We start from the raw sequence: 26,356 nt of genomic DNA, 5'->3' as shown, positions 1-26,356 counted from the left end.
AGTCGAGGGACTGGTGTATACTTAAGAGACGAGAAAACCTGAGGTGCCTGGGTGGCTCAGTTAAGCGTCTGACTTCTGCTCAAGTCATGATCTTAACAGCTTGTGAGTTCAAGCCCCACATCGCGCTCTTCGCTGACAGCTTGGAGCCTGCTTCGGATTCTGTGTCTCCCTCTCTCTCTCTGCCCCTCCCCCACCCACACTCTCAAAAAATAAACAAAAAAAAAGAGAGAGATGAGAAAACCAAGTGCAGTGTGTGGATCTTATTTTGATTTTTTTTTTAATGTTATTTATTTTTGAGAGAGAGAGACAGTACAAGCAGGGGAAGGTCAGAGAGAGAGAGGGAGACACAGAATCTGAAGCAGGCCCCAGGTTCCGAGCTGTCAGCACAGAGCCTGATGTGGGGCTCGAACACACGAACTGTGAGATCATGACCTGAGCTGAAGTCTGACGCTTAACTGACTGAGCCACCCAGGCACCCCTTATTTTGATCTTGAGTCAAGCAAGCCAACTATTAAAAACAAACAAACATTTTTTAGACAACTGGAAAAATTTGAATATGAACTCAAATGAAATAATGAAATCACTGTTCATTTGTTAAGAATGATATCGACATGGTAATTATGTTTTAAAAAAAGTTTGGGGTGCCTGGGTGGCTCAGTTGGTTAAGCATCCAACTTTGGCTTAGGTCATGATCTCGCGGTTTGTGAGTTCAAGCCCCACATCAGGCTTTATGCTGACAGTTTGAAGCCTGCTTCAGATTCTGTCTCCCTTTCTTTCTGCCCCTTCCCTGCTTGCACTCTGTTTCTTTCTCTCTAAAATAAATAAAATACAAATAACAAAAACAAAAACAAATAAATTAAAAAAGTCTATCAGGGCACCTGGGTGGCTCAGTTGGTTAAGCGTCTGACTTCAGGTCATGATCTCATAGCTCGTGGGTTTAAGACTCCCGTCGGGCTCTGTGCTGACAGCTTGGAGCCTGGGGCCTGCTTCGGATTCTGTGTCTTCCTCTCTCTCTGCCCCTCCCCACTCACGCTCCGTTTCTCAAAAATAAACATTAAAAAAAATTTTTTTTTAAATAAAAGTCTACCAACCCACACAAAAAAACTAATTTTTGACAAAGGTATAAATGTAATTAATTCAATGAAGGAAAGTAGCTTTTCAACAAAAGGTGCTGGGTCAATTGGACATTTATAGGCAAAATAATGAACTCAAACTTCGTATCTTAAAAAAAAAAAAAGATATGAAGGGTTTGAGTTCATTCTTTAAAGATGTAAAAAATATTATTTTTATCATTTAATACTTTAATATTTTAGTATTTAAATATAAATACAAATTTATAAATATATATTCATAAAATTATTTATATTTAAATTTAAATATCTATGCATATATTTTATATTAACATTTATAATTTGTTTAAATATTAACATTTAATGTTTATTTATTTTTGAGACAGAGAGAGACAGAGCATGAATGGGGGAGGGTCAGAGAGAGAGGGAGACACAGAATCCGAAACAGGCTCCAGGCTCTAAGCCATCAGCACAGAGCCTGACGCGGGGCTCGAACTCACGAACCGTGAGATTGTGACCTGAGCCGAAGTCGGCCGCTTAACCGACTGAGCCACCCAGGCGCCCCTAAAAATATAAATATTTAATATTATTTTATATTATTTAAGTATTTTAAATTTTTTTAAGGTTTTTTTTTTTTTAATAATCTCTGCACCCAACATGGAACTCAAACCCACAACCTCGAGATCAAGAGGTGCATGGTTCACCGACTGAACCAGTCAGGTGGCCCTAAACCTCACATCTTAGATAAAAATATACTCAAAATAGATCAAGAACTAAAATGTAAAACATAAATCTATAAACACGTTACAAAAAAATAGAGAAAGATTTTTGGGAGCTAGGGCTTTGGTGAATAGATTTTAGACCTAAAAAACTCAATATGCCTAAAACCTAAAACCTTTTTATACAAAAAACGAAAAATACCCATAAAAGAAAACACTGATAAATTGGTCTTCAAAATTAAAAACTCTGTGCTTTGCTGAAGAGCCTGTGGAGAGGACGCAAAGGCAAGCTGTGGAGTGGCAAAGTGTTTGCAAACCACACCTCTGACAACGTTCTTGTATCTAGAATGAGGAAATCTCAAAACAAAGAAACAATCCAATGAGATAGTTCAAATTCAACAGGCAAAAGACTCAAATGGATTCCACCAGCTAGGAAATAAGCACATCTAGCCATTAGAAAAATACAAATTAAGGTCACAGTGAGATATTACTACACACCTATCAGAAGGGCTAAGTAACTAAAAAGTGTAACACCAAATATTGGTGAGGATGTGGAAACTGGATCACTCATACACTGCTAGGAGGAATGCAGAACGGCACAGCTACTCTGGGAAAGAGTTTCAGTTCTTTTTAACGTTAAGTGTGCCGTTACCACAGGGCCCAGCAATTGCATTCTTGGATGTTTATTGCAGAGAAACAAAACTTATGTTTACCTAAAAACCTATACACAAATGTGCTTAGCTGCTTTATTCATAATAGGCCCAAAGTGGACACAGGTCTCAATGTTCCTCAAAGTGCGAATGGTTAAACAGACTGTGGTATATCCATACCAGAAGTATGACTCAGCAATAAAACCAAAGGAACGACTGAAACACACAACCTCGGATGGCTATCTTACATGCTGAGTGAAATTAAAAGGCTGTAACTTTATGATTCCATTTATATTAACAATCTCTTTTTTCCCCAGTAAACTCTATGCCGAACATGGGGCTTGAACTCACGACCCCTGAGATCAAGAATTGCATGCTCTGACTGAGCCAGCCAGGTGCCATTTATATATTAATAATCTTTATATAAAATTATAAAGATGAACAGAAGAGTAGCCACCAGGGGTTTGGGATGGGGGAGAGGTGGATGTGGTTATGGAGAAGCAGCATAACGGGAGTAGCGGTGTTGACAGAAATGTTCTGCATCTTGATTGTGGTGATTGTTAACGTGAATCCACACATAACCAAACTGCACAGAACTGCGCGTGCGCATGCGCGCGCGCGCGCGCGCGCACACACACACACACACACACACACACACACACACACAGGACAAGATGAAATCCGAATAAGCTCTGTGGGTTGTACCAATGCCAATCTCCTGGGTTTGATTCTGCACCTGTTATACAAGATGCTACCGCTGGGGGGAACTGGGCAAAGGGTACATGGAACCTCCCTGAACATTTTTGTTTGTTTGTTTCCTTGTTTTTGAGACAGAGACAGGGGAGGGGGGCAGAGAGAGAGGGAGACAGAGGATCTGAAGCGGGCTCTGAGCTGACAGCAGAGAGCCCAATGCAGGGCTTGAACTCACAAACGGGAGATCATGACCTGAGCCCAAGTCGGATGCTTAACCAACTGAGCCATGCAGGTGCCCCTGAACATTTTTGCTTTTGCCAATACCCTGTGAATCTCTAATTTTAAAAATAGAAAGAAAAAAGGTCCATCAGAGTGAGATGCATGATGACCTAAATGACATAGGTCTTGGGTTTGCTTTAAAAAAAAAAACCTCTAGGAAGAAAAAATAAAGGAAAAACAAGTGGGAGAGATCGATGAAACAGAACTGAAAAGATGTCAGTAAGTGTTGATGCTGGGTGAAGGATATTCAGGGAAAGCATATATACTTTCCTCATTCTGTATTTGAAAATTCCCAAAATAGAAGTTTTATATAGTTCCCAGGGGTACTTGGTTCAACAGAAGGACCAAACCTTATCTGTCTACAGTCTTACTCATTGCTGGAACTTCTGAATACAGATTAAGTTCAAAGTATATCATTCTGTTTCATTTGCAAAGTTTTTATTAGGACCTTTTATTTATGACCTTTAGAGCTCATAAATCACATTCTTAATCTGGCTCTGCTTACTACTTTTTCCCTCCAAGAAGTCTCCCAAAGTTATAAAAAATAGAAATTTATAAATACACATTGAGAATTATGCACAGTTTTTACACAATAATAGTCGGGTCAATGTTTCCAGCTGTCTAATCATCTCCCAGGACCTCTCATCCGAAACAGAGTGACGGACTCCGAAATCTCTACAGCAGAAATGGCAACTCTGGCCCCAACCCACCATCCGTCCTCAGCATCATGGCACTGGGCAGGCACTGGGCAGGTACTGGGCAGGTGTTAGTTTTGGACAGTCATGGCAAAACAGGAACTGCAGAAATGCTAGTTGGGATGGCGGCGCTGTGAGCAGAGGACAGGAAGCCGGGAAGGTTTCAGCCCTGTATCTGCCACAGCTCATACCTGGAACTGTATTTAAACTCCACAGCCCAAGAATCACCAAGAGCTGAACCACAGACTCAGCATAGGCCCAATCTGACTGTGGCCAGCTGGAAGAGTTCCAGGCCATTACAAACCTGAAAAACGCTTCCTTGGTCCAGAGGTGGGGAACCCAAATGTCTCCTTAGTCTGTCGTCTTCAGTCACTAACAAGCAGCTCTTTCCTTCCAGACAATGGGATGGAGTGCCTGGGGCTACAGTGAGGCCAGAGGGACATGGTGGCTGCTGTCAAGTTCAAGTTTTCAAATTCACCAAGAGCATAGAAAATGGAGAGATTACTCTGGAAGAGGAGCATAAGGAAAGTTCAATATGGACCTTAGGTCACTAACTCAGGGAACGCCTTGGTCATCCTGTGTTAACTTCCAGGTGTCACTGGCATTTTTCTTCTTTGGACTTGATTTTTAAATCTCTTCCTTTGGAGACCAGCCAAAGGGTATCAGCTTGCCCAGCATTTTCCTTAACATTTTTTTTTTTTTTTTTTGGTTTGTAGGGTATATCAAGGATAAAGTCTTCTCTCCCCAGGAGGAAAGGAGGTTGGACAGATTCAGACCTGCTTCTGGAAGAACACCCTGGCTTGGCCTGCAGGCTCCTCTGAGCCCACCTCCACCATAAGGTGGGGCCACAGCCCTCTGAACACACCAGCCTTCCAGCAGATCGGCCAGGCCCATCCTTCAAGATCTCACCCTCCCCCGACCCCCGCCATCAAATCCCTTTCCTATTGTTTACAATCGGTGATTCTTCTACAAGTCACAGTATAATACAGCCACTGATTTAGGCTCTTGTCAGAGAAAACTTCTTTTCCCGAGATGGGGCAGGACTTGGTAGTTCCCAAGCATGCATCCCCCAGAGGGATAATAAGTGACAAATCTCTCAGGAGAGAGTGCTGCCCAGCTTTATGGGAGCGTTCAAGTGCCGGTGAGAGTCAGTGCTGCCCTTATTCTCCTCTGCCTTTAACATGCCTGCACACGCCTCCTGACTCCTGCCAGCCCCAGATCAAGACTGTGATGGGTGGGCCTCCTGTTTCCAACAGGCTGAGGGAGGACAAAGTCACCTTCCATCAGCTCGCAGGGAGGGCACTTGGAGCCCAGGTGAGGAGAGAAGTAAGATTGAGGTTCTGGGGCAATAAACTGGTGCCACAAGTTATCTGTGAGTCAGTAAGAGGGGTCCAGGTATCCTGAACTACAAACGAGGCAAGCGGTCTTTCTGGCAGGAAGCACAGCAGGCAAAGAACCCTTTCTTTCCTGCCACCTTCCCTGGCCTTCCAGGTTTCAAAGGAATCAAGTCCTGTGATAATAACTGAAGTCACCTGCTGTTCCTGCGCCCCACAGTATGGCCAGGTTGACTAGGAAAAGCTGATCATTACCGTCCCGTCTTCCTCCACCCAAATATCCAGTGAAAGTAGGTAATCTTAATATTGAGTTTGCTATTAAAATCATGCCCAGTCACGTCCAGCTGCTTGGGCTTGACCTCGAGGAGGCCACCCTCTCTTCTTCCTTGAGTGGCTTTAACGGCCCCGAGAGAGTGGTGTCCGCGTCTCTGTACAAGGCAGGCTTCCTTCTCGGCTCACGAGAGGGACCTAGAAAGAAGAAGAATCCATGGAGCCTGCCCGGTGGGGGCCCCACCTGCGTCTTTTAAGGGGGATGGCTCCAGGGCTGTGAAGGCTTTTCCCCCAGCTGCAGGATGCTCAACTCTTTGCAATAAGAGGTACATTGGGGGAGGGGGGATGAGTGAGGTGAGGAAAAGGGAAAAGATTTCCTCTCACCAGAGGAGCTTTTCCCACGTTTCAGACCTGCTGGGGAGCCTCTCTTTCCTACCAAGGAGGAGAGAAGGCCACCTCGGTTGGCCAGACAAGCCTCTCTGCACCCCAGCCTCCAACTCACTTCTTCCTGCGAATCTTGGGTTTCTTCACAGGTCGCAGATAAGGGTTATCGATGATGTTCTCCTCCCCATTCCGGCTTCCCGACAAGGAGGGGTTCTGCTGCAGGACAGAGGTGTTCTCCTTCTCGGCTCCAGAATCATCCTTTGAGCAAAAGCCGAAATAAAGCAAAATACCAATGGCATAAGGAAAGAGATCATGCCCATCGTAAGAACTACTATTAACATCCCTTTCGTCAAGCAATTAGAAGCCCAGGGACCACTTTCTTGCTAATGCACCTATCCCTGACCCAGATGAGATGAGGCCCAGGCAGGGGCCAGCTATCAGAGGAAGACGAGACCAACCGCCTGGACACAGGGGAGCACAGAACACAAAACTGTGAGCCTCTCGAAAAGACAGGGACATGAGTTAGAATAGAGTCTTGGCAGGGAGTCAGGGGCTAACAGTTAGATGTTCAAGGAAAAAACCCAGTCTGTGGGGAGATAAAGACAAAGAGAAGTGACCCCTGATGCTTTGCAGGACACAGGGCCAGAACAAATCATGTGCATAGGGAATCGCCCGGACCAAATGGAATGAAAATCATGATTAATTTCCTCCATATTCTCAAATGTCTGGTACCTGCAACAGGTACCAATGATCATATTGCAGCAGAGGCCAGAAACTTCTTGAGCCCTGAGGGTTCTGGCCAAGGCAAAGCAGGGCATATGCAGGAACCAACACGGGAAGAGCAACGATAATCCCCATCAGTGACCTGTGGGTCAGGTCTTTCGCTGTTTGCTTTTTGAGGAAAGCGATCTGGGAGAAAAGTTTATAGGTTTACATGTATCCAATGTGATCCCAATTAAAACATTTTATTTGTAATGTGTGTAGACATAGAAAAAATAGGTTGAAACATTTGAAACTGGTTCTAGGAATATGGATGATTGATTCTCTTTTTCCTTATTTATACGCTCTTCTATTTTCCAAGTTCTTTAAAATGAGCACAGGCTGTAGGGGAAGGGGGAGAAAAATCACACAACCATACTGAGGGCATGACCTAGAACTCAGGCCTGAGAGACTGTAAGTGACCAGTAGAAGTTGGTGGGGCTGCGCCCCCTGGTGACAGGCCAAGGGTTCTGCCGCTGAGGTTCCTGTCAGGTAATGGATGCAAAAAGAGGGCCTGACCTCAACCAGGAAATTCTGTTGTCAGGAGACAGCAGGGTAGAGGACGCTGAGATTGGATAAAAGGAACAGCAGACTTTCCCACAAGGGGCAGGAGGCCTAGGACAGGGACTCCTGTCCAGGTTTAGTGAGCCTGAAGAAAATGGCTCACTTCTAGGTTCGGCTGCTCACCCCTCACTCTCCCACCAATTCTGTTCTCCCCGAAGACCCAGTTCCAATCAGGGTCCCTGGGCTTTCCCTCTCCAACACCTGGTCTGGTGGGACCACAAAGTGACCTAGAGTCACTGTGGACTGTGGACCTTCTGGAGGCTCTCTTGAAAGCGAGTGCTCCAAGGTCAACCTAGCTCACGCCGGACACAAGGTCTGACCATGACCAGACCTGCCTGGGATGTTTGGCTCCCAATCTTTCTGAAGTTCTGAACGCCTTGATTTACTTCCCTACTGTCCTCTCTTTACTACAACCGCTCTATCCTCAAAGTTGCTGAAAGTTCACTTCAACGCTGCCTTAAAGTGTTTCCTGAGATAATATGGATGGAAGGGGAGAGTCACGGGCGTGGAAAAGCCAGCCCTGGGGACCTCTGCTGGAGGCCACTAGGTCCTCTCCACGAGGCTCACTTGTCTCACAAGGCCAGGATGTGGGTCCCGAGTCACGGGACAACAGCTTCTCTTCTCCCAAGTAGAGCTGGAAATGCCACTTTCTTGCCTCCTTCAGGGACAGGCAGCCTTGAGATAGGGAGGGACAGGAGTAGATAAAAGTAAAGTACCAAACTGACTGAGATTTGCTTAAAAAAGGTAGGAGCGGAAGAGTCCCTCAGGAGCCTGTGGAGGCCAGAGCACGTGAGCTCTGGTGAGCCCCACACGTCCTGGGGGTGACCGAGGCGCCTCTCGCCTTCCAATGCCGTGTCCACGCCAGCAACTGCCACATGGGCCTCTCTGCCCTCGCTGCTCTCCTGACCCCCAGGCTGGCATAGCCACCTGCTCCCTCGACATCTCCACCCGGTGTCAAGGACGCACCTCAAGCTTCTGTGCCAGAAACTGAACTCCGGCCCTTCCCCTGTGCCCTGTCCTCCCACAGTCCTCCATGGCGACTCCATCCTTCTAGTTGTTCAAGCCAAAACTCCACAGTCATCCTTGCTTTTCTCAGACCCCCCGCACATCCAATCTGTTAGGATAACTTGTTGGCCTTACCTTCAAAGTAAGGCTGACTACCACCACCCTCTCTACTGCAGCTGCCCTGCTGGACCCACACTCTTTCTCTAAGACCACTGCAGCAGCATCCTAACTGACCTCCCCATAGTCAGCGATCCCTAGGGAAGTCAGACATGTCCCTCGCCTGTTCCACGCCCTCCCACCACTCCCGTCTCACCCAATTAAAGACCAGCTCTTAAAGCTGCCTGCGGGGTCCTACCTGGTCTGACCTCTGCCTCTCTCCCTCTGCCTCCCTCAGCCGCAGCCACAGGCACACTCACCTCTGTGTTGTTCCTCAGGGCCTTTGCACTGGCTGCTCCCTTTCCAGAACACTCTTCCCCAGATATTTACAGGGCTCACTTGCTCACTTCCTTCAAGTCTCCTGTCAGATGTGTCCTTCTCAGTGATGTCCACTCTGATCACGCTATTTAAAACTGAAACTTCCATCTTTCACCCTGGATCTTTCCCTACTTGGTCCCCTTGCGCCGACAATAGCAGCTTCATCTTTAATATACAGTAAATGATTTATTTATATATTACGTTTATTGTTGTCGCCCCACTGCCGACACACGGGCTTCCAAAAGGCAGATGTTTTGTTTGCTCTGTTGGCTGAGGTCCCGCAAGCACCCACAACACTATCGGGCACACACCTGCACTAAGCAAATACTTGTTGAGTAAATGAATGGCACATTGTTCGTAAAAGAGCAAAAGTTGAGATGTTGGTATCTGGCGTTGGCAGAAGGCCGCTAATTCAAATGTACAAGAAAAGAAAATTCTCTTATACACTAATTTAAAACGAACAGTCCCTTTATGTTCAAGTAGATGGGAAAAACCAGAACCAGGTTAAAGGAAGCAACTCCCTGGCAACAGTCTTTGAAGGAAGTGCCGCCCTTGACACGTAAAAGAATAACTTACAATACTAGCTATTTAATGCACTGTAACAATGTCTGTAAACGCTATTGACGGAAAACACAGATGTGTATAGGGAGCTGGTTAAATTCGATGGTTACATCCATTCAATGGAATATGTGAAGCCATAAAGAAACAGCCTGCTGTACACAGATGGAATGATCACCGAGATACAGCGATAAGGGCAAACAGGAAGGGAAAACCGTTCGTGGTTTGCTATTTGTGTTGATAACAATGAGGAGACTATGTCTCTAGAAGGACACACAAAGCTGGTGACACTGGCAGCTTTGTAGGAGAGAGAGTGGATGAACAGGGAACACGGATGGCATAAAGAAATTCTTACCAAACATTTTTTTCTACATCGTGAATTTTCAAACATAGGATTATGGGCGCCAGTTCAACAAAGTAACACTGACAAGTCCAATCGATTGTGTATAAATTGTTGCTAGAATCCTCTCCTTGGGGTCTTCTTATTCATGTATTTACTTTTAACAGAAGAGCAAGTGTTTGTACAGCCTAAAACAGTGGGGGCGGGGTAGGTGGTGAGGGAAACAGCGAGTGCCGTGAGCTGAGCTGCTGGACACCTGATGTTCATTGCTGAGTTAGGTGTTCCTATTCCTGCTTGAACTTGTGAGGAAACAGACTCACGTTAGGTAAGGCCACCAAAGTCACAGTCTCTGGAAAGCAGCGCGGTCTGGATTTGAAGGCAGGCCAGTCTTTGCTGTCTGACTTGACCTCTCGGCCACCCCGCAGTCCACGGGCAGCTCCCAGCATTCTTTCAGCCCCGGTCCACTCACTGCCATGACCTTGTCTATGTCATGACCTGGGGCGTCAGATAACACATCTGCGGGCCCTTTTAACTGCTTTGTACTTACAAAAGGATGGTGGTGTCTGCTTAGAAGATTCCTCCTTCTCCTAGGGTGAACCTCATTTGAGTCCATGACCCCATCACCATATCTCAGACCAAATTAACTGAGTCCAAGACAGAAGTGTAGAATATCAAGTTCCTCTGCTTTATGTAAAGCCATGGGCTTCCAGCCCTAATTCTGAAAGGAATAATCCAACATTAAAGAAACGTGTGTCCAAGCAAGGAGGCTCATCGGCACATCACAGAGAGAGCGTAGGCACCTTGCCCCTGCATTCTGGAGCTGCTGGCTGCCACAGGCCTCACGGAATCTTAGAGAGCACGGGGAATGCCTGGTCCAACGACAACCACCAAGGCATCCTTTGCTCCGAAGCCAGGGCCAGTCTTAAAGGATGGATGTGACTATGGTAGGCTGACCACAGGGTCCCGCAGGCCTTAAAGGCATTTGAGCTCCTAGCCCTTCTTTGGCTCTACTTGGCTCTTTCTCGCAAAGATGCAGGAACACGAGTGGGGTCTCAGCCTCTTATGTGCAGAGCACAGCACACGGCTAACCAGATGACAACACCCACAAGCTCGGAGGAGCACATCTCACCTGCCTTGGTCTCTGTGCCCACGCACTCTCATCTCCTCCCCTGGAAACGAAATGCCCGTAACCAGGCCAACCCCGCCACCGCGCCTCGTCCCCTAGGTCCCTTACCCTCTCACCTACCAAAGGACATCACTCCAAAATGTTTCCTTCTCTCCTGCATCCACTTTTCCTCTCTACCAGATCACTCCCGTCAGCGTACTGACATGCTGTTGTTTCTTTAATCTTAAAGAAACAAACAAAAATAAATATACCTCTCTCAACTCCTTAATGTTTCCCCTTTGGCCACCACTCCATTCTTCTCCTTCCCTTTACAGCAAAATTCCTTGAAACGCTTGTCTATATGAGTGCTGTCCAGTGGAACTTTCTGCAATGACATAAACGTTCCCATCTGCACTGCCCTGTAGGCTAGCCATAGCCACAGGAGGCTATTTGAAAAGTGGCCAATGTGACTAAAAAACTGAATTTTTAGTTTTATATCACTGACATTAAGTTTCTTTGTTTGTTTACTTATTTATTTAGATTTTATTTGTAAGTAATCTCTATACCCAACATGGGGCTCAAACTCACAACTCTGAGATCAAGAGTCACACACTCCACAGACTGATCCAGCCGGGCGCCCCGAATTTCAGTGTAAATAGACGCGTGGCTACCGTAACGGACGGCACAGTCTATACTTACGGAGTCCAATTTTTCTTGTCCTTTTCCACCTCACCCACACCCAAGGCGCTCTCATGGTTTTAAACACGATCTACACGCTGATGACCCCAAATTCCCATCTCTAGCCTTAACAGCTCCCCACACGGCAATCCCTATATCCATCTTGCCACCCGACATCACCGCCTGGCTATCTAACAAGCATCTCAAAGCTCCCCTGTTTAACCAGAACCCATGCCTTTTCCCCATCCCTGTCCCACCCAGGTCTTCCCGATCTTGGCTGAAGGCAACTCCGTCTTGCCTGTTGTTCAGGCAAAATACCTTGCATTTCTCTTTGGCTCTCTTTCTCACACATCTCACACCCAAACCATCGCTTGGCTCTGCCCTGAACATAGTCTAGAATCTGACCAAATCATCTATCTGACCACGTCTCCTTATCTTCACTTCTACTACCACCTTTCCGTTTACTGCGGAGCCTCCTCACTGGTCTCTCTGCTTCTGCCCTTACCGTCCACAGTCTATTCTCAACATAGCAACCCAACTGACCCTGTTAACAAACCTACACCAGACGCCGACCCTCCTCCGCTCAGCATTCCCAATGGCTCCCACCTTACTGAGCAAAAGCCTAGTGTTTAAGACAGCCTTTAAGGCATTGCCCCCCGCCCCCCCTGGAGCTCCCCTTTGTTCATGCCACCCTGATGGCATTGCTATCCTGCAACACAACAGCTCCCACCTCAGGGCCTTTGCATATCCTGTGCCTTCTAAAAGGAGTACTCTACTCCCTGATCTGTACAAGCCTTGTTCCCTTCAGGTCTTCACTCTGATGTCACCTTCTCAGGTGACCTTCCCTCATACTGTACTACTTCCTATCTCCTAATTTATAATTTTTCCTTAGCTACATGAGGGCAGGAAATGCTGTCTATTTTGTCTCCTGCTACTTCCCCAGCACCCGGAACTGTGCCTGGCTGGCAGACACTTGTTCAATATTTGGTGAATGAATGAATGAATGAATGAATGAATGAATGAATCCCCAGGGCATGGACTTGTCTCTCAAGCAAGAGATCATCATGAGCCTGATCTCAGGCTTGCGGGGTGACAGGCTGAGGGCAGCACGGGCGACTTTTGGGGGTACCGTGAAGTGGGTAGAAGGCAGGACCCACCGTGCTGATGTGCAGAGGGAGGTTCTCGGTGTCTGTCTGCTCATCCTGCTCCGAGGAATCCGTCTCTTCCATCTGTTGCATCTCCAGCTCCGAAGGAAGGAGGGCTGTCAGGTAGGGGATGGTGAAAGGCCTGGCAGCGATCACTGGGAAATCAGAAGAGGGGCACAATTCCAGTCACGGCACCCTCGCAGCGGGCCGAGAGCCTGACAATCCCACCAACAGCAACGAGTAACAGTAATGGCTAACGCGCTCCAAACACTCAGCGCGGGCCATGCCGCGTCCTACACGTTATCTTTAATCCTCACCTCCACCCTATTGAGTACAATTGCCAGCCCCGTTTCACAGATGAGGAGGAACCTGAGGCACGGAAAAGCGATCTCCTTGAGCACACAGAGAGCGGCAGAGCGACATCTCAACTCGGGTAATATGACCTCAGAGCCCACTTTTACCAAGTAGAACCAGACTCAGACAGAAATGGGGCTGCATCTGAGCAAAGCACTAGCTTAGTGATCTTATACCCCAGGTCAGTTAGCCCCGCTAAGCCTCATATTTGGGCAGGGATATCGATCTCTTCACCGTAAAGGACTCAAGTCCAAATACTGGACTTGAGAACTCTCTGCATGTAAGTATATCCACTGAGCTAACAGTAAGCGAGCATTCCAGTTCTTCCAAAAAGCATTGATGAAAAGAAATTTAAAAAAAAAAAAAAAAAAGAAAGAAACCACCTATGTGTACTTCTATGGCAGAATGTGATTAGCAGAAGACACTCTAAGATTATTTTGGCTACGGCTCAGACGTGAGGTCCTGTGGTCCAAAAGAGCTAGGTTGAATTCTATCTACCAGCTGTGTGACTTGGGGCAGATGACCTCATTTCTTTTCTCTATAGGCCTCGGCTTCCTACGATGGTGGGGACAACAGTTCTGAACTCACAGGTTGGCTCATGAGAGGATTTAATGAGATAATATAAGAGAGATGACTGGCACAGCGTCTGGCCCTTATGAACTGTTAGCGGCTAGTACTCGAGGGCCAGGCAGGCAGCGAGCACTCAATAGGGCTCAATAGGACTAACTGAACCAGTCGCCCAAACCAATCTTTCTGTTCACCTCTGAGAAAAGCGAAGCCTGTGGAGATGAAGTAATGTGGGCACACGGTGTCGTGACCGTGCGGAGATGAGAACTGCAGGGACATGAAGGGCAAAGACTGGGGGAGGTTCTGTAAGTGCCCCGCTCCCGATGCCAATGTCCCTTCTACTACAAGGGCTGTTGCTTCTACTGTATGAATCTCTCTGATACCTGGGGTTCAGAGTCATCCTCGAGGTAGCTTAAACTCAACCTCAAGCAGCTGATCCCAACAGAGGCCGTAACATTTTGCATTTATCAGTTAGGGACAGGCCCTGAAGACCTGGGAGAAGGAGCCAGAAGTGCAAAGAACAAGGGGCACCTAAGACAAAGCCAGAGCCTTCATTTCTTCCTACCATGCCAAGAGAAAAGGAAGATGGTGTGATTATTTCAAGTGACAAGACAGAGTCCACAGAGGGGAGAGACTCTCACATGGAAACGTGCTGACGTCGTCTTTGAAGAGACTCTGGGTCTCGCCTGTCTTTGCCATAAAACGGGTGAGTGCCCGTTCCACGTCTCGTCTCTGGGACGCAGCCTTCTCCCGTAGGACCTGGTAGTCTGACACGGGCTCGCGGTACGTCTATAAAGAGAACAGCAAAAACAGAAACAGCAAAGATTAATATCGATGGACCATCCTTGCTGCTGCTATGTCCTTCCACCCTCACAATGACCCAGTGACGTCAATGAAAGCCGAAACACCCCCCCCCCCCCCACCAGGGGCAGTGGAGGGGCAGAACGAAAATGATGAAACTATCGCTAATTTATTTTGAAGTTTAAAAATTAGAAACATATGAACATTTACTATAGTGATTGCCCCTGGACCTTCACTTAGCTGCTGTGACATAAGGCATAGGAGACGCCATCCTGAAGGAAGGGTAATCCCCTCAGGGAAGCCCTGACAGGGAGCACCCAGCCCCACAGGTGGAAGGTGACATCCTACAGGATGTGAGTGGCTGCTTCAGTATCCTCTTGTTTTCTTAAAGCAAACCTCACACAATGGATACGCTGTCCCAAAAGAGTCCCTCCAAGAAACACTAAGGATATTAATGTAAGTGTAAATGAACAAGAAAATGGTGGGCTGACACTCCTCCCGCTCCTGATTACGAGCTCTTTGGCAATCACATCACACAGTGAAAAATGACCAAGATCCCATCAGAATGAGAAGTTAGCCAAAACATTTTAAATTGTAACGGGAAAGCTGACATTTTAATAATGACCAAAAAAGCACCTACTTTTCGTGCTATGGAGAGAGGATTTTTAAAAGAGGCATTGTAGGGGCGCCTGGGTGGCGCAGTCGGTTAAGCGTCCGACCTCGGCTCAGGTCATGATCTCACAGTTCGTGATTTCGAGCCCTGCATCAGGCTCTGTGCTGACAACTTGGAGTCTGGAACCTGCTTCAGATTTTGTGTCTCCCTTTCTCTCTGCCCTTCCTCCCTCCCCACTTGTGCTCTGTCTCTCTGTCTCTCAAAAATGAATAAACATTAAAAAAAAAAAAAAGTCACCTGCTCCACTGACTGAGCCAGTCAGTTGGCCTCTATGGTGTTTTTGGTGGTTTTATTTATTTGTTTTGTTTTTGAGCTCTGGGTACTAGTTCAACATGTATGTGCACTTTTTAAAACTTCACCAAACTGTATATTTATTATTTGTGCCTTTCTGTGTATTTGTGATACTTCAGTAAAAGTTTACTTAAAAAAAAAGGTATTGGAATCATTCCCACTGTTGTCAATGTTAATTCAAGTGCAATGTTAATTCAAGTTAATTCACCTATATGTGCAGTTCCCCTGTCCACACTTAGACACAGAAACAAGTAAAAAAAAAAAAATGAGTGGATTGTGAACATACTTGTTAAACACATTAAAATGCACAATCCCACAATTATTTAAGTGTTTATTTATTTGGAGAGAGAGAGAAAGAGACAGAGACAGAGAGAGAGAGAGAGAGAGAGAGAGAGAATTCCAAGCAGGCTCTGCGCTGTCAGCATAGAGCTCGATGTGGGGCTCAAACCCACAAGCTACGAGATCATGATCTGAGCCCAAATCAAGAGTCAGATGCTTAACCGACTGAGACCCCCCCACAGGAGCCTCAAGATCTTACAATTATTTTTAAGATGACTGTTTGACATTCAAGAAGCTGGACATTTAATAGGAAGCTTTAAAAGATATTCTTGAAATAATTTGTAGATGAGAATGAAAAAAATTAGTTTTATGATTTTTTTTTTCAAATGACTTAGATTTAATCATCAGAAACAAACTAAGTGGAAAGTTTACAACAGAGAAGAATTACATGTCAGCGCCTTTTGCGAACCGAGCTGGGACAGAAAGGGACAGGGGCTGCCTCTCAGCCTTCCAAAGACACCCACAGTGTCCCTGGTAGTTTGGCTCAGGGAAGAGGGAGCCTCTGCTGGCTCTGTGCACTGAGGAGTTTTATGATTTCTTAAGGGCAGCTGACGATGCTGCATATCTTTGTAATGTGCCCTTTTCAACCATGAGAGCTGTAAAAGTACCAAAACAAACTAATTTTAGAATCAGACCTCCAGGGGGGCCTGGGTGGCTCAGTCGGTTGAGTATCTGATTTCGGCTCAGGTCATGATCTCATGGTTCATGAGCTCGAGCTGCACATCGGGCTCGCTGCTCTCCGTCACCCACCCCTCCCCTCAAAAATAAATAAATATTAAAAAAAAAAAGAATCAGACTTCCAACTTACTAGTCCACCAAGTATTAAACAAAGATTTCAAAAAATAAAAAGCAGAGGCAATCCCATGGTTGTCATTATAAAAGAGGTAATACATTTCCTGAACCTTTAATATGGGTGAGATAATCTTTTAATGTATATTATTTCGGGATAGTGTTACATTATAATATTTGTGTAATAAGCAAATACCGGAATACGTACTTAATATTTTTACTGACCGAGATACACTATAAAAGAGTGAGGGACTGCTGTAGGTTGAACAGTGTTCTCCCCTAAAAAGAGATTTGTTGAAGTTCTAACCCCAGTACCGCAGAATATGATCTTATTTGGAAACAGGGTCATTGCAAGATGTAATCAGTTAATGTGAGGTCATACTGGAGTACAGTGGTACTAATCCAAGGTGACTGGTGCCCTTATAAGAAAATGGCCATGTGAGGAGAGATCCAAAGAGAATGCCACGTGAAGACAGTTGGAATGATGTATCTACAAGTCAAGGAACGCCACTGACTGCCCACAAACCACCCAAAGGTAGGCAGAGGCAAGGAAGGATTCTCCTACAAGGTAAGCCTGCTGACACCTTGATTTTGAATTTTTAGCCTCTCGAACCATAAGACAATGTATTTCTGTTGTCCTAGGCCACCTAGTTTGTGGCACTTTGTTACAGCAGGGAGCCCTAGGACACTAATACAGAGACTTCTGGTCAAGGAAAATGGCTGTGTTGCAATGGTGGGTGGCCGTCTATTCCTAAGGTGTGGAGAGATGTTCTGGAGAACTTGCCCCAACAGCCTGGGTGATGGCCACATTTGCATTAGTGCACGGTGTGGAGGGGAGGACAGAAGTATGTGAAGACCCCTGGGCACACCACACCTTCCCAAGGGGAGGTGAAACTGCTAGTTTGGCAAATGAAAACACATTCGAACTCTGGAGAACATAATTCTCCCTTGCCAAATTGTCTGTCAACAAGGAAGGACATTCTGAGCTCTGAACTACCCTTTGCCAACAAACTTTTGGACTCCAGTCTGATAGTCAGGAGGAACTGACTACTTTTGCATCCGCATTGGCCCCTGCCAATAGGGGGGCCAAATCACTCACCGGAGTTTTGATGTAGGTGTGAGGGTCAGGGAACTCGGGAAAATGGCTGGGGATGTGCGGCGGGTGGGGTCGGTTCTGCCCCGCAGTGAGGGCCTTGGGGGTCACTGGTTGATTGGTCACTGGAGCTGCAACAGAGTCACAAGCGGTTACTCCTCCGCCCCAGGCCGCGAGTCTCTACCCCGTCCCTCCTTTGCTCAAAGTAAATGCTGGACCTCGATGTTCTCCTTGTAGAGCAGGCACTTTGTATTTCTATCTATAAAAGTCCTTTCATGCCTTGAGGACCTGAGAAGGTCACCCCCACAATGCCCGGCCCTGCTGTATGATCTGCGTGGGGAGACAGTCCCACATACAGCCATCTGCCATCATGCCTCATAGGTAGGTGAGTGGGTGGCTGTGACAAGCACTATATAAGGAAGCACGCTGAGGAACTAAGGAAGTTGGGTGGGCTAGGAACAGTCTTTTCACAGAACCCAGATAACAAAGACAGACACTGGGCCAGGGTATGTCAGTGTGTGCTACTGGAAGCAAGAGGGGATTGAAAATGGCCCTTTCTAAAAGGGTGCCAGCATGAAAAGAGTGCTGAAAAAAATCTAGTATATTCTCCCTAAGGTCCTACAAGCCCAAACTAGTTACTCCCAAGTCAGTTTATGGCACCCAGTTTAGTGAAGACAGAGGTCTTCAAACTTTTTGCATGAGGAACAGAGAGTAAATATTTTAGGTTTTGCAAGCCATATGGTCTGTGACGACTGCTTAACTCTGCCATGATAGCATGAAAGCCACCATGGATGATACGTAAACATGGCTGTGTTCCAATAAAACTTTATTTACATAAACAGGCAGTGGCCCACATTAGGCCTACAGGCCATCGTTTTCTTGATTTAGGGAAGAATGAGAACTTTTGCATTTTCAAATGGCCCTCTTTTGGAGCTAAAGCACAAGAACCACAGCAACACCTCCAAGATGGTTTACTTTTCTGGTGACTGAATTTTGCACCCTAATCCTGTTAATCTAAATAGAGATCATATTGCAGGCAGCCCCAGATAATGGAAGGGAGCGAGCCTGTAACAAGCAAGTAGCTACAAACCGATCTCCGTCCTATTCAATGAATTCATTCCACGACTATTAATTGAGCACTTGCTGAGTACCTCAGTTCACAGGCACTTACGGGCAGTGATGACCATTCTCTGAGACCGTTTTGCATAAGCAGGGAGAGTGTCCACGTTGAAACCTAAGAAACAGGAAAGCTAAAGTCACTGCCCAGACCACTGGCTATTGACCATGGAAGGGGAAGTCATACAACAATGGAAAAGGTTCAACTCCCAGCTTGAGGGCTTTGCGGCCACTCGAAAGCAGCTCCAGCAGAATCCCCCAACAGGGAAGAAGGGGATCTGTGAAATGGGTTCAGAGGAACCCTCTTTTGAGGGAGCCCTCTCTCAAGCTAAGAGCAAACCAGGAGTCTCACGAGGGAACTCAAGAACACTCGGCAGACGTGGCTGACTCCTGGGGACTCTTCTTTCTCTCCTAACTCCAACTCAGTTGCACTGAAGAATTGGAAACTGGAGGTGTACTCACCCATCTCGACCAGCGTGACCACAATATCTGACAGTGTGGGCTGGGTCCGGGCTGTGTGCTCACAGTAGGACTTGGCACTCCTCCCAATTTCTGAAATGTCTAGGAAAGGATCAAAGGCATAAAATCTTACTCTCAGTTCCCAAGAAATTAAGTACAAAATTATCATAAAAGCCAGCAGTTCCACTCCTGGGTATACACCCAAGTGAACTGAAAACAGATACTTGTGCACCAATGTTCACTGCAGTATTTGCAATGGCCAAAAGGTGGAAACAGCCCGTTACTCATCAGCTGATGAATGGTTAAGCAAAATGTGGTCCACACATACAATGGAATATTATTCAGCCTTCAAAAGGAATGAAATTCTGATACATGCTACATGGACAAACCTTGAAAATGTTATGCGAAGTGAAATAAGTCAGACACAGAAAGTCAAATATTTTAAGACTCCTCTAATATGAGGTCCCTAGAAAAAAGAAAATCCACAGATATGAAAAGCGGATTCGAGGTTACCAGGAGCTTGAGGGAGGGAGGAATGTGGAGTCAAAGCTATGGATACAGTGTTTCTGTTTAGATGATGAAAAAGTTCTAGAAATGGATAGTACTGACAGTTGTACAGTTGTACATGTATTTACAGCTGTGAATGTATTTAATGCCACTGAATTGTTCATTTAAAAATGGTTATGGGAGTGCCTGGGTGGTTCAGTTGGTTACGCCTCTGACTTTGCCTCAGGTCATGTCTCGAGGTTCATGAGTTCAAGCCCCGTGCCCAGCTCTGCGCTGACAGCTTGGGAGCCTGGAGTCAGTTTCAGATTCTGTGTCTCCCTCTCTCTCTTCCCCTCCCCATCCATGCTCTGTCTCTCTCTCTCTGTCTCTCTCTCTCTCTCTCTCTCTCTCAAATAAATAAACTTAAAAAAAAAAAGAGTTAGTGGAACATTTGGCTGGCTTAGTTGGTAGAGTATGCGACTCTTGATCTCAGGGTTAAGTTCAAGCCCCATGTTGGGATTAGAGATTATTTAAAAATAAAATCTTAATGGGCAGCTGGGTGGCTCAGTCTGTTTAGGCATCTGACTTTGGCTCAGGTCATGATCTCGCGGTTTGAGCCCCGTGTCGGGCTCTGTGCTGACAGCTTGGAGTCTGGAGTCTGCTTCAGATTCTGTGTCTCCCTCTCTGTCCCTCCCCTGCTTGCACTGTCTCTCTCTCCCTCTCAAAAATAAAGAAGAGCTAAAAAAAAAAAAAAAAAAAAAAAGAACTAAAAGTTAAATAAAATAAAATCTTAAAATAAAAACAAACAAACAGAGTTACACCAAAGTCCTTCAGGGAAAAGGGGAGGTATGAAGCTGGGCTCCATAAATGGGCTCTGGAGGTGGGTGGGTAATTCCATCAAAGCTCTTGAAATTGTGCTGCACTTTACCTACAGAAAAGCCCTTTTCCAGGGATGGGTCCACAGATCTCACTCTGGCTGATGCTTATTACTAACACGAATCCTAAAACTTTGTATCCAGAGCTCTTTTATCTTTATTTTTTAAAATTTAAATTCAAGTTAACATATAGAGTAGTAGTGGTTTCAGGAGTAGAACTCAGTGATTCATCTCTTACCTATGACACCCAGTGCTCATCCCAACAAGTGTCCTCCTTAATGCCCATTCCCCATTTAGCCCATCCCCCCACTTACCTCCCCTCCAGCAACCCTCAGTTTGTTCTCTGTATTTAGGAGTCTCTTAACTTATTTTTTATCTTTTATCTTATTCCTTTCCTTCCTCTATGTTCATCTGTTGTGTTTCTTAAATTCCACATATGGGTGAAATCATATGATATTTATCTTTCTCTGACTGACTTATTTCACTTAGCATAATACCCTCTAGTTCCCTCCGTATCCAGAGCTCTTGACAACATGGAGGTGCCTAAGTCTCAGCAAGACCCCGGCATAAGCCATCTATCCTTGGTATTCCTTGGAGTGAAGCGGCAGACTTTTATGCTCTTTTCAGGCCTTTTAGTTTCAATATTCACATTTTTCCAACACAGCTACTTCAGCTTCATCCCTCTCAGTGGCAACCATTTCTTCTGAGAGGAAAAAAAGGCCTCTTGCCCAGTGGTATTAGAAAGAACGACCTCAACCATGATGACCTTTAAACTCTGAATTCCAAGATCTTTTCAAGAACTGAATTCTCAGGGCGTCTGGGTGGCTCAGTCAGTTGAGCGTCTGACTTTGGCTCAGGTCATGATCTCGTGGTTCGTGAGTTTGAGCCCCGTGTCAGGCTCTGTGCTGATGGCTCGGAGCCTGGAGCCTGCTTTGGATTCTGTGTCTTCCTCTCTCTCTCTTTGCCCCTCTCCCACTCACGCTCTCTCGCTCTCAAAATTAAACACACATTAAAAAAAAAAAAAAAACTGAATTCTTCTCTGTTGGGAACTATTAGTCCATTCCCTTAGGACAAAAGTTCTCAACATGTGGTCTGGGAATCCCCAGGCAGCCCTGAAATCCTTTCCAAAGTCCACAGGCCAAAACTATGTTTATAATAAAGTGAAGACATTCTTTGACTTTTTTACTCTCGTTTCTCATGTAGTTTTCCAGAGGCTATCTGGCCTATGATGATGATATCATGGGTCTGAGGGATAATGGAATGTGGGCCTGCATATGTCTATGTTCGAAATTTTCTCAATTTTACTTTCTAATGTGGCAAAAATCTCTCTACATAAAGCCCATGTAGACAAAACTCCTCAGGTCCTCGATATTTAAGAGTCTAATGAGGTCGTAAGACCAAAACATTTGGTATTTAAAAGTTCCAAACATCAGCTGCAGAGAGCCACTCACCCCAGACCACGTCCTTCCTGGGGCAGCCCACACTGAGTGCCTGATCAAGATCTGAGTACAAAGGCAGGGCCTTTTCAGCCTGATGTGGCCTACTCTGATGGAGGACAATTGCTCCAGAGCTCCCTAGTGAGGTGACCAATTCTTTATTTGGCCTGAATTGCGGTTAACTTCTCCCCCTGCCTAAACTTTTCTCTCACATTCGTAAGTGTTGATCTCTCAAAAGACACCTTAAATACCCTCATCTCTCATTCTATCCTACCTCATCCCTCCCACCCGAAATAAAACCCAAGCAGGGAAATACATGGCATAAGCAGAAAAGGCTATGTGAGACCATTCCAGGCTCCTAAACCTCAACATGTTTCCTTTATTTATTTACTTATTTTAATGTTTTTACTTATTTTTGAGAGACAGAGAGACAGAATGTGAGCAGGGGAGGGGCAGAGTTAGAGGGAGACACAGAATCTGAAGCAGGCTCCAGGCTCCAAGTTGACAGAACAGAGCCCAACGCGAGGCTCAAACCCATGAACCGTGAGATCATGACCTGAGCCGAACTCAGAAGCTTAACTGACTGAGTGACCCGGGTGCCCCAACATGTTTCCTTCTAAAAGTGTTTTTTTCCAGAGGTGTCTGGGTGGCTCGGTTGGTTAATCATCTGGCCCTTGATGTCGGTTCAGGTCATGGTCCCACGTGTGTGGGATTGAGCCCTGTGTCAGGCTCTCCACTGACAACATGGAGCCTGCTTGGAGGCTGCCTCTCTCTCTCTGCCCCTACCCCCCCTCTCAAATATAAATAAAAAATAAAAGTGTTTTTCCATTCTATAAAACTTCTTTACCGTCCCTCTTTGAATCACATACTATAGCATTTGATTATGCAGTGTGTAGCATCTATTTCATGGGAATTAATCATAGCTCTGCAACAAAACTATAACTTCTTTGAGCAGAGAACAGACAGCAGTAACAGCACCTACAAATCATCACGAGCTTACGATATTCCTAACATCATATATTTTACATATGCACCTCATTTATACTCACAACTCCATGAGATACAAATTATTATCCTATTTCACAAATAAGGACATTGAAGTTCAGGAGGGTTAGTGACTTGCTCAGGCTATGAAGGGGCAGAGCAACAACTTACACCCATGTCCATCTGATTCTAAAGCCTGTAAGTCACTTTACTGTGTTCTTCTTATTCCTAAACCCTCTCTTACACCACCACATTGCAGGACACAGAACAAGATGTCTGGTTGACTTGAAGAGGGCCGATCGTTTCCTGGTACTTACAGCTCTGCAGCATCTCTGTCAATGTTTCCACAGATGCTTTCTCGGCACTCTCAAACCCTGCCTCTGTCAACAAGGAGCTCACGACCACCTGAAGGGTTCGCCTCCGGGCCAGATGGTAGTTATCAGCAGGATTAGTGGACTGTTTACTTCCTGATCTCTGCAAATCAGTACCATTAAAATCAATCAATCAATCAATCAATCAATAAATTTCACCTACAAGACAAGGATGCAATGAAGTAGTTCACATATCATCAATGGTAAGAAAAGTTCTCTAACTAAATATTTATTTATCAGTGCTTAATGAAAGGTGGTACCTCTGGCGTTTAGACTTACAAATCTCAGCCAGCTGAGTAATCAAGTACCAAGGGGGTACCCTAAACTTAAAATTCCAATAACACAAAATATCCATTTTTTACTATTTTAGCAGATTATCAGAATATATAGCTGAAAAAAAAATGCATGATGGGACTGAATTCATGTCTATCTCTTAGAAAAAAATGCTCTATTGTTCCTCCCATCACCACACCATTTCACTAACAATAAACATTAAAACAGCACCAGACGAGGCTGAGGAGTGGAAGGCAAGCGACAACAGCACAGAAAAGTAGAAAAGCTAAATATTTTGAAACGGGAATCCCTCCCAAGTTTGGCTGGCCAATAAGAAGGTGAAACTGGCGTCTTCGAGCCAATCAGGAGGTGTTCCGGGTTCCCAACCCCCAACAGAAAGGGAGCCAATCAGTACACAGGTCGGCGAACTCAGGAGGCCGCCGCCAAGTCCCAAGGAGGGGGGCATGTACGGCCTGAAAGACCCTCCTCCACTTGGAGCTCAGAGCGGGGCTGGATTTCTAGCTATGAGGTTGTTGCCCACACTAGGGGGGAATTACAGAATGCCCAGACTCTCTCGGCTTTGGCCCCGCGCCTCCCGCGCTTACCGTTCCGGAGCCACCGGCCCCGGCAGTGGCCGCCGTGTCGGCCATCTTGCTCTGGCGTAATGTGCGCGAGCGCAGGGCAGGATGGGACTTGTAGTCGCAGAGCGGGGAGGGCGTGGAGCAAGCGGAGAGCGGGGAGGGCGGGGAGAGCGGGGCGTGGCGGCGTGCACCCCTCTGGGCTTCCCTAAGCCTAGGCGGGTGGAGTGTGTGTATCTGAGGCCCCCAGCTCACGTGACCTTCTGTGAGTGGTGGGTTCTTGCCTACCCAGTGAGCCTCTGATTTGGCCAAGAAGATGCGTCCTCGGTCTCACACCTGTTTCTGGTGAAATCGTTTCTCATAAAGAGCACATTCCTGGAACGCTCCAAACTTGGCTGATTGTTAGCAACACCTAGCTGGATCCCATTCGGTCCCACTGACTCACTCCCTGGGGAAGGGGCCTGGAAATCGGTATTGTGAAGCTCTCCAGGTGATTCAATTTGGGGAAACCCTATTTTGTGCTGACGGCCCCGCAGCCCGCCAGTGGCCCACTTGGAACTAGAGCCTTACGATCAGATAGCCCGGGTCTTCCTCTGCATCCCGCTGCCTTCTCCCCCTCAATCCGCAGGTATTTGCGGGGCAAGCCGGGAGGCGCAGGAGGCGGGCATCTATCCGGTGCCTGCCTCTTTCCCCAGAGCGGTACGTCCACGCGGTGCTCGTGTTTTTCTGTGTTGTACTCGCTCATCAGCCACTTCTGGGTGGGGGTTCTCCGTGTAGGAAGGGGGACCGCACCGCGCCTCATTTTGCTCCGTCTGCGAGTACCTGGGAGGGCGCAGACGCTGGGTTTGAAACCTAACACTCACCAGATGTGAGTCAGGGCACATTACCTAACCTTACTGTGCCTCAGTTCCCTCTTGTGAAACTGGGGTGGGATTGATAGAAAAGAAAATGAACTAATACACACAAAGGGTCTGGCCCGGTGCCAGACATATAGTAAGTCAAGAAACAGCACATAAAGTTGCTGTTCATTTCCTGCGCCACGCGTGGACGAAAGGCGCACGCCTAGAAGACAGAGATCTGGGAACCTGCGCCACACTCGCCCCATCCGCTCACCTGAGCCTGGGGGCGTTCCCCGCCCCCTCACCTAGGGCACGTGGGTCGGGGTCTGCAGGGCGGGCCGCGCGCAGCGCGGGGAGGAGTCGGGGCCCAAACTTTAGCTGAACCCAGCACCCAGCTCCTTTGTCTCCCCCGCCCCCTCTTCCCCACTTCCTGCCCAGCTTTAAACTCGGGATCCGCCGCGCGGACTTTGTAAACACGCGGCGCCTGCGGGGGTGGAGACTGGTTGTGTTGAGGCGCCTGGCGGAGGGGTGCACGCCCCTCGGCACAGCTGGAGGTGGCGACCCCCAACCCCCCCCAAAGACGGAAGCCCGAGGCGGCGGGACAGTGAGGCCACAATCCTTGCTCCGGGGGGCTCACCTGCTATGGAGGTAGGCTTGAAGGCTGGCACAGCCTAGATAGATGGGGTGTCAGCGTCTTCACCTTTCTCTGGGGCCTCCAAACTCAGGCTGGACGCCTGGGGTAGGGGTCCGAGATGGGTGGGTTAAGGAGGTCACCGCTCTGTCATCACCTCCCCGTTGTTGCCCTAAAGGTAGACTCACTTTCTCTCCGAGTGAGCCGTTCTGTACGTATTTGAAGGGCAGAGTAGCCCCCCAAAGCCCCAAGCTCTGTCCGTGCAGCCCCTCTCCAAGCTGATGTAGAAGCCCAGTGGCCTTCACTGAGTTGTGGTTCTTCATACTTCATACTCCAGACATAGGGGCGGGAGGCGAGTAGGAAGGCAGAACCAACGTGGGCAAGGAGCCTTCGAGTCCTCCTGCCAGGCAGAACGGAGAGGGGAGGTCAGAGGACAGGACTGGAAGGAGGGAGCCCTCAGTGTTCGTCCGTCTGGTGTGTCTGATGGGTACAGAAGCCTCTTCTGTGTCTTTTAATGTATTGCCAAGACAGTTACCTGCAGAAATTGGTTACCGTTACTAAGGAAGCATAATGGTTTCATTTGCGAACACCGAGCACCTCCTCTGTGTCTAGGGTTTATGGAATGCTGAGGGGCGCCATGATGTTATTCTTCTGTAACTAGTGTGGGTCATGGAACAAC

General features: G+C 46.9%; 2 protein-coding genes across 10 annotated transcripts in view; one reads left to right on the top strand and one right to left on the bottom strand.

Moving 5' to 3' along the window:
* Window positions 1-3,827: 3,827 nt before the first annotated feature.
* Window positions 3,828-24,284, bottom strand: TAF8 (TATA-box binding protein associated factor 8). 8 transcript variants are annotated; one of them, XM_047859666.1, is made up of 9 exons: window positions 24,235-24,284; window positions 23,303-23,459; window positions 19,208-19,306; window positions 18,801-18,863; window positions 17,636-17,760; window positions 14,285-14,432; window positions 12,735-12,877; window positions 6,213-6,352; window positions 3,828-5,908 (listed from the first exon to the last, which is right to left on the bottom strand). In XM_047859666.1, the coding sequence occupies exons 1-9, from the start codon at window positions 24,277-24,279 to the stop codon at window positions 5,896-5,898; spliced, it is 933 nt and encodes a 310-aa protein (XP_047715622.1). In that variant the 5' UTR covers window positions 24,280-24,284; the 3' UTR covers window positions 3,828-5,895. The 8 variants fall into 8 exon arrangements, 7 of the variants coding, with proteins under 7 accessions (XP_047715622.1, XP_047715623.1, XP_047715628.1 ...); XM_047859672.1 differs by lacking the exon at window positions 3,828-5,908 and adding an exon at window positions 11,041-11,142 and having other exon boundaries at window positions 6,216-6,352; XM_047859671.1 differs by lacking the exon at window positions 3,828-5,908 and adding an exon at window positions 11,041-11,142 and having other exon boundaries at window positions 6,217-10,512.
* Window positions 24,285-25,449: 1,165 nt separating this feature from the next.
* Window positions 25,450-26,356, top strand: part of CCND3 (cyclin D3) — a 98,390-nt gene continuing 97,483 nt past the window's right edge. Inside the window, exon 1 of one of the 2 annotated variants that reach the window (XM_047857858.1) lies at window positions 25,450-25,694. In XM_047857858.1, coding sequence (XP_047713814.1) covers window positions 25,689-25,694 — 6 coding nt within the window. In that variant the 5' untranslated portion in view covers window positions 25,450-25,688. The remainder of the gene's footprint in view (window positions 25,695-26,356) is intronic. The other variant, XM_047857856.1, reaches the window with a different exon arrangement.

This window comes from Prionailurus viverrinus, chromosome B2 (assembly GCF_022837055.1).
Source record: "Prionailurus viverrinus isolate Anna chromosome B2, UM_Priviv_1.0, whole genome shotgun sequence".
Classification (NCBI taxonomy): domain Eukaryota; kingdom Metazoa; phylum Chordata; class Mammalia; order Carnivora; family Felidae; genus Prionailurus; species Prionailurus viverrinus.
Note: the sequence above shows the minus strand (reverse complement) of the source record. Positions and strands in the feature narration are given on the sequence as shown.

What these genes read in the sequence shown, in the direction of transcription:
- TAF8 (XM_047859666.1), bottom strand. Translation starts at nt 24,279, where the DNA reads ATGGCCGACACGGCGGCCACTGCCGGGGCCGGTGGCTCCGGAACG. An exon ending in GGGCCGGTGGCTCCGGAACG is followed by an intron (nt 23,460 to 24,234) that starts GTAAGCGCGGGA and finishes ACTGATTTGCAG; the next exon opens with AGATCAGGAAGTAAACAGTC. An exon ending in GAGAATGGTCATCACTGCCC is followed by an intron (nt 17,761 to 18,800) that starts GTAAGTGCCTGT and finishes ACTCTGTTGCAG; the next exon opens with CTCCAGTGACCAATCAACCA.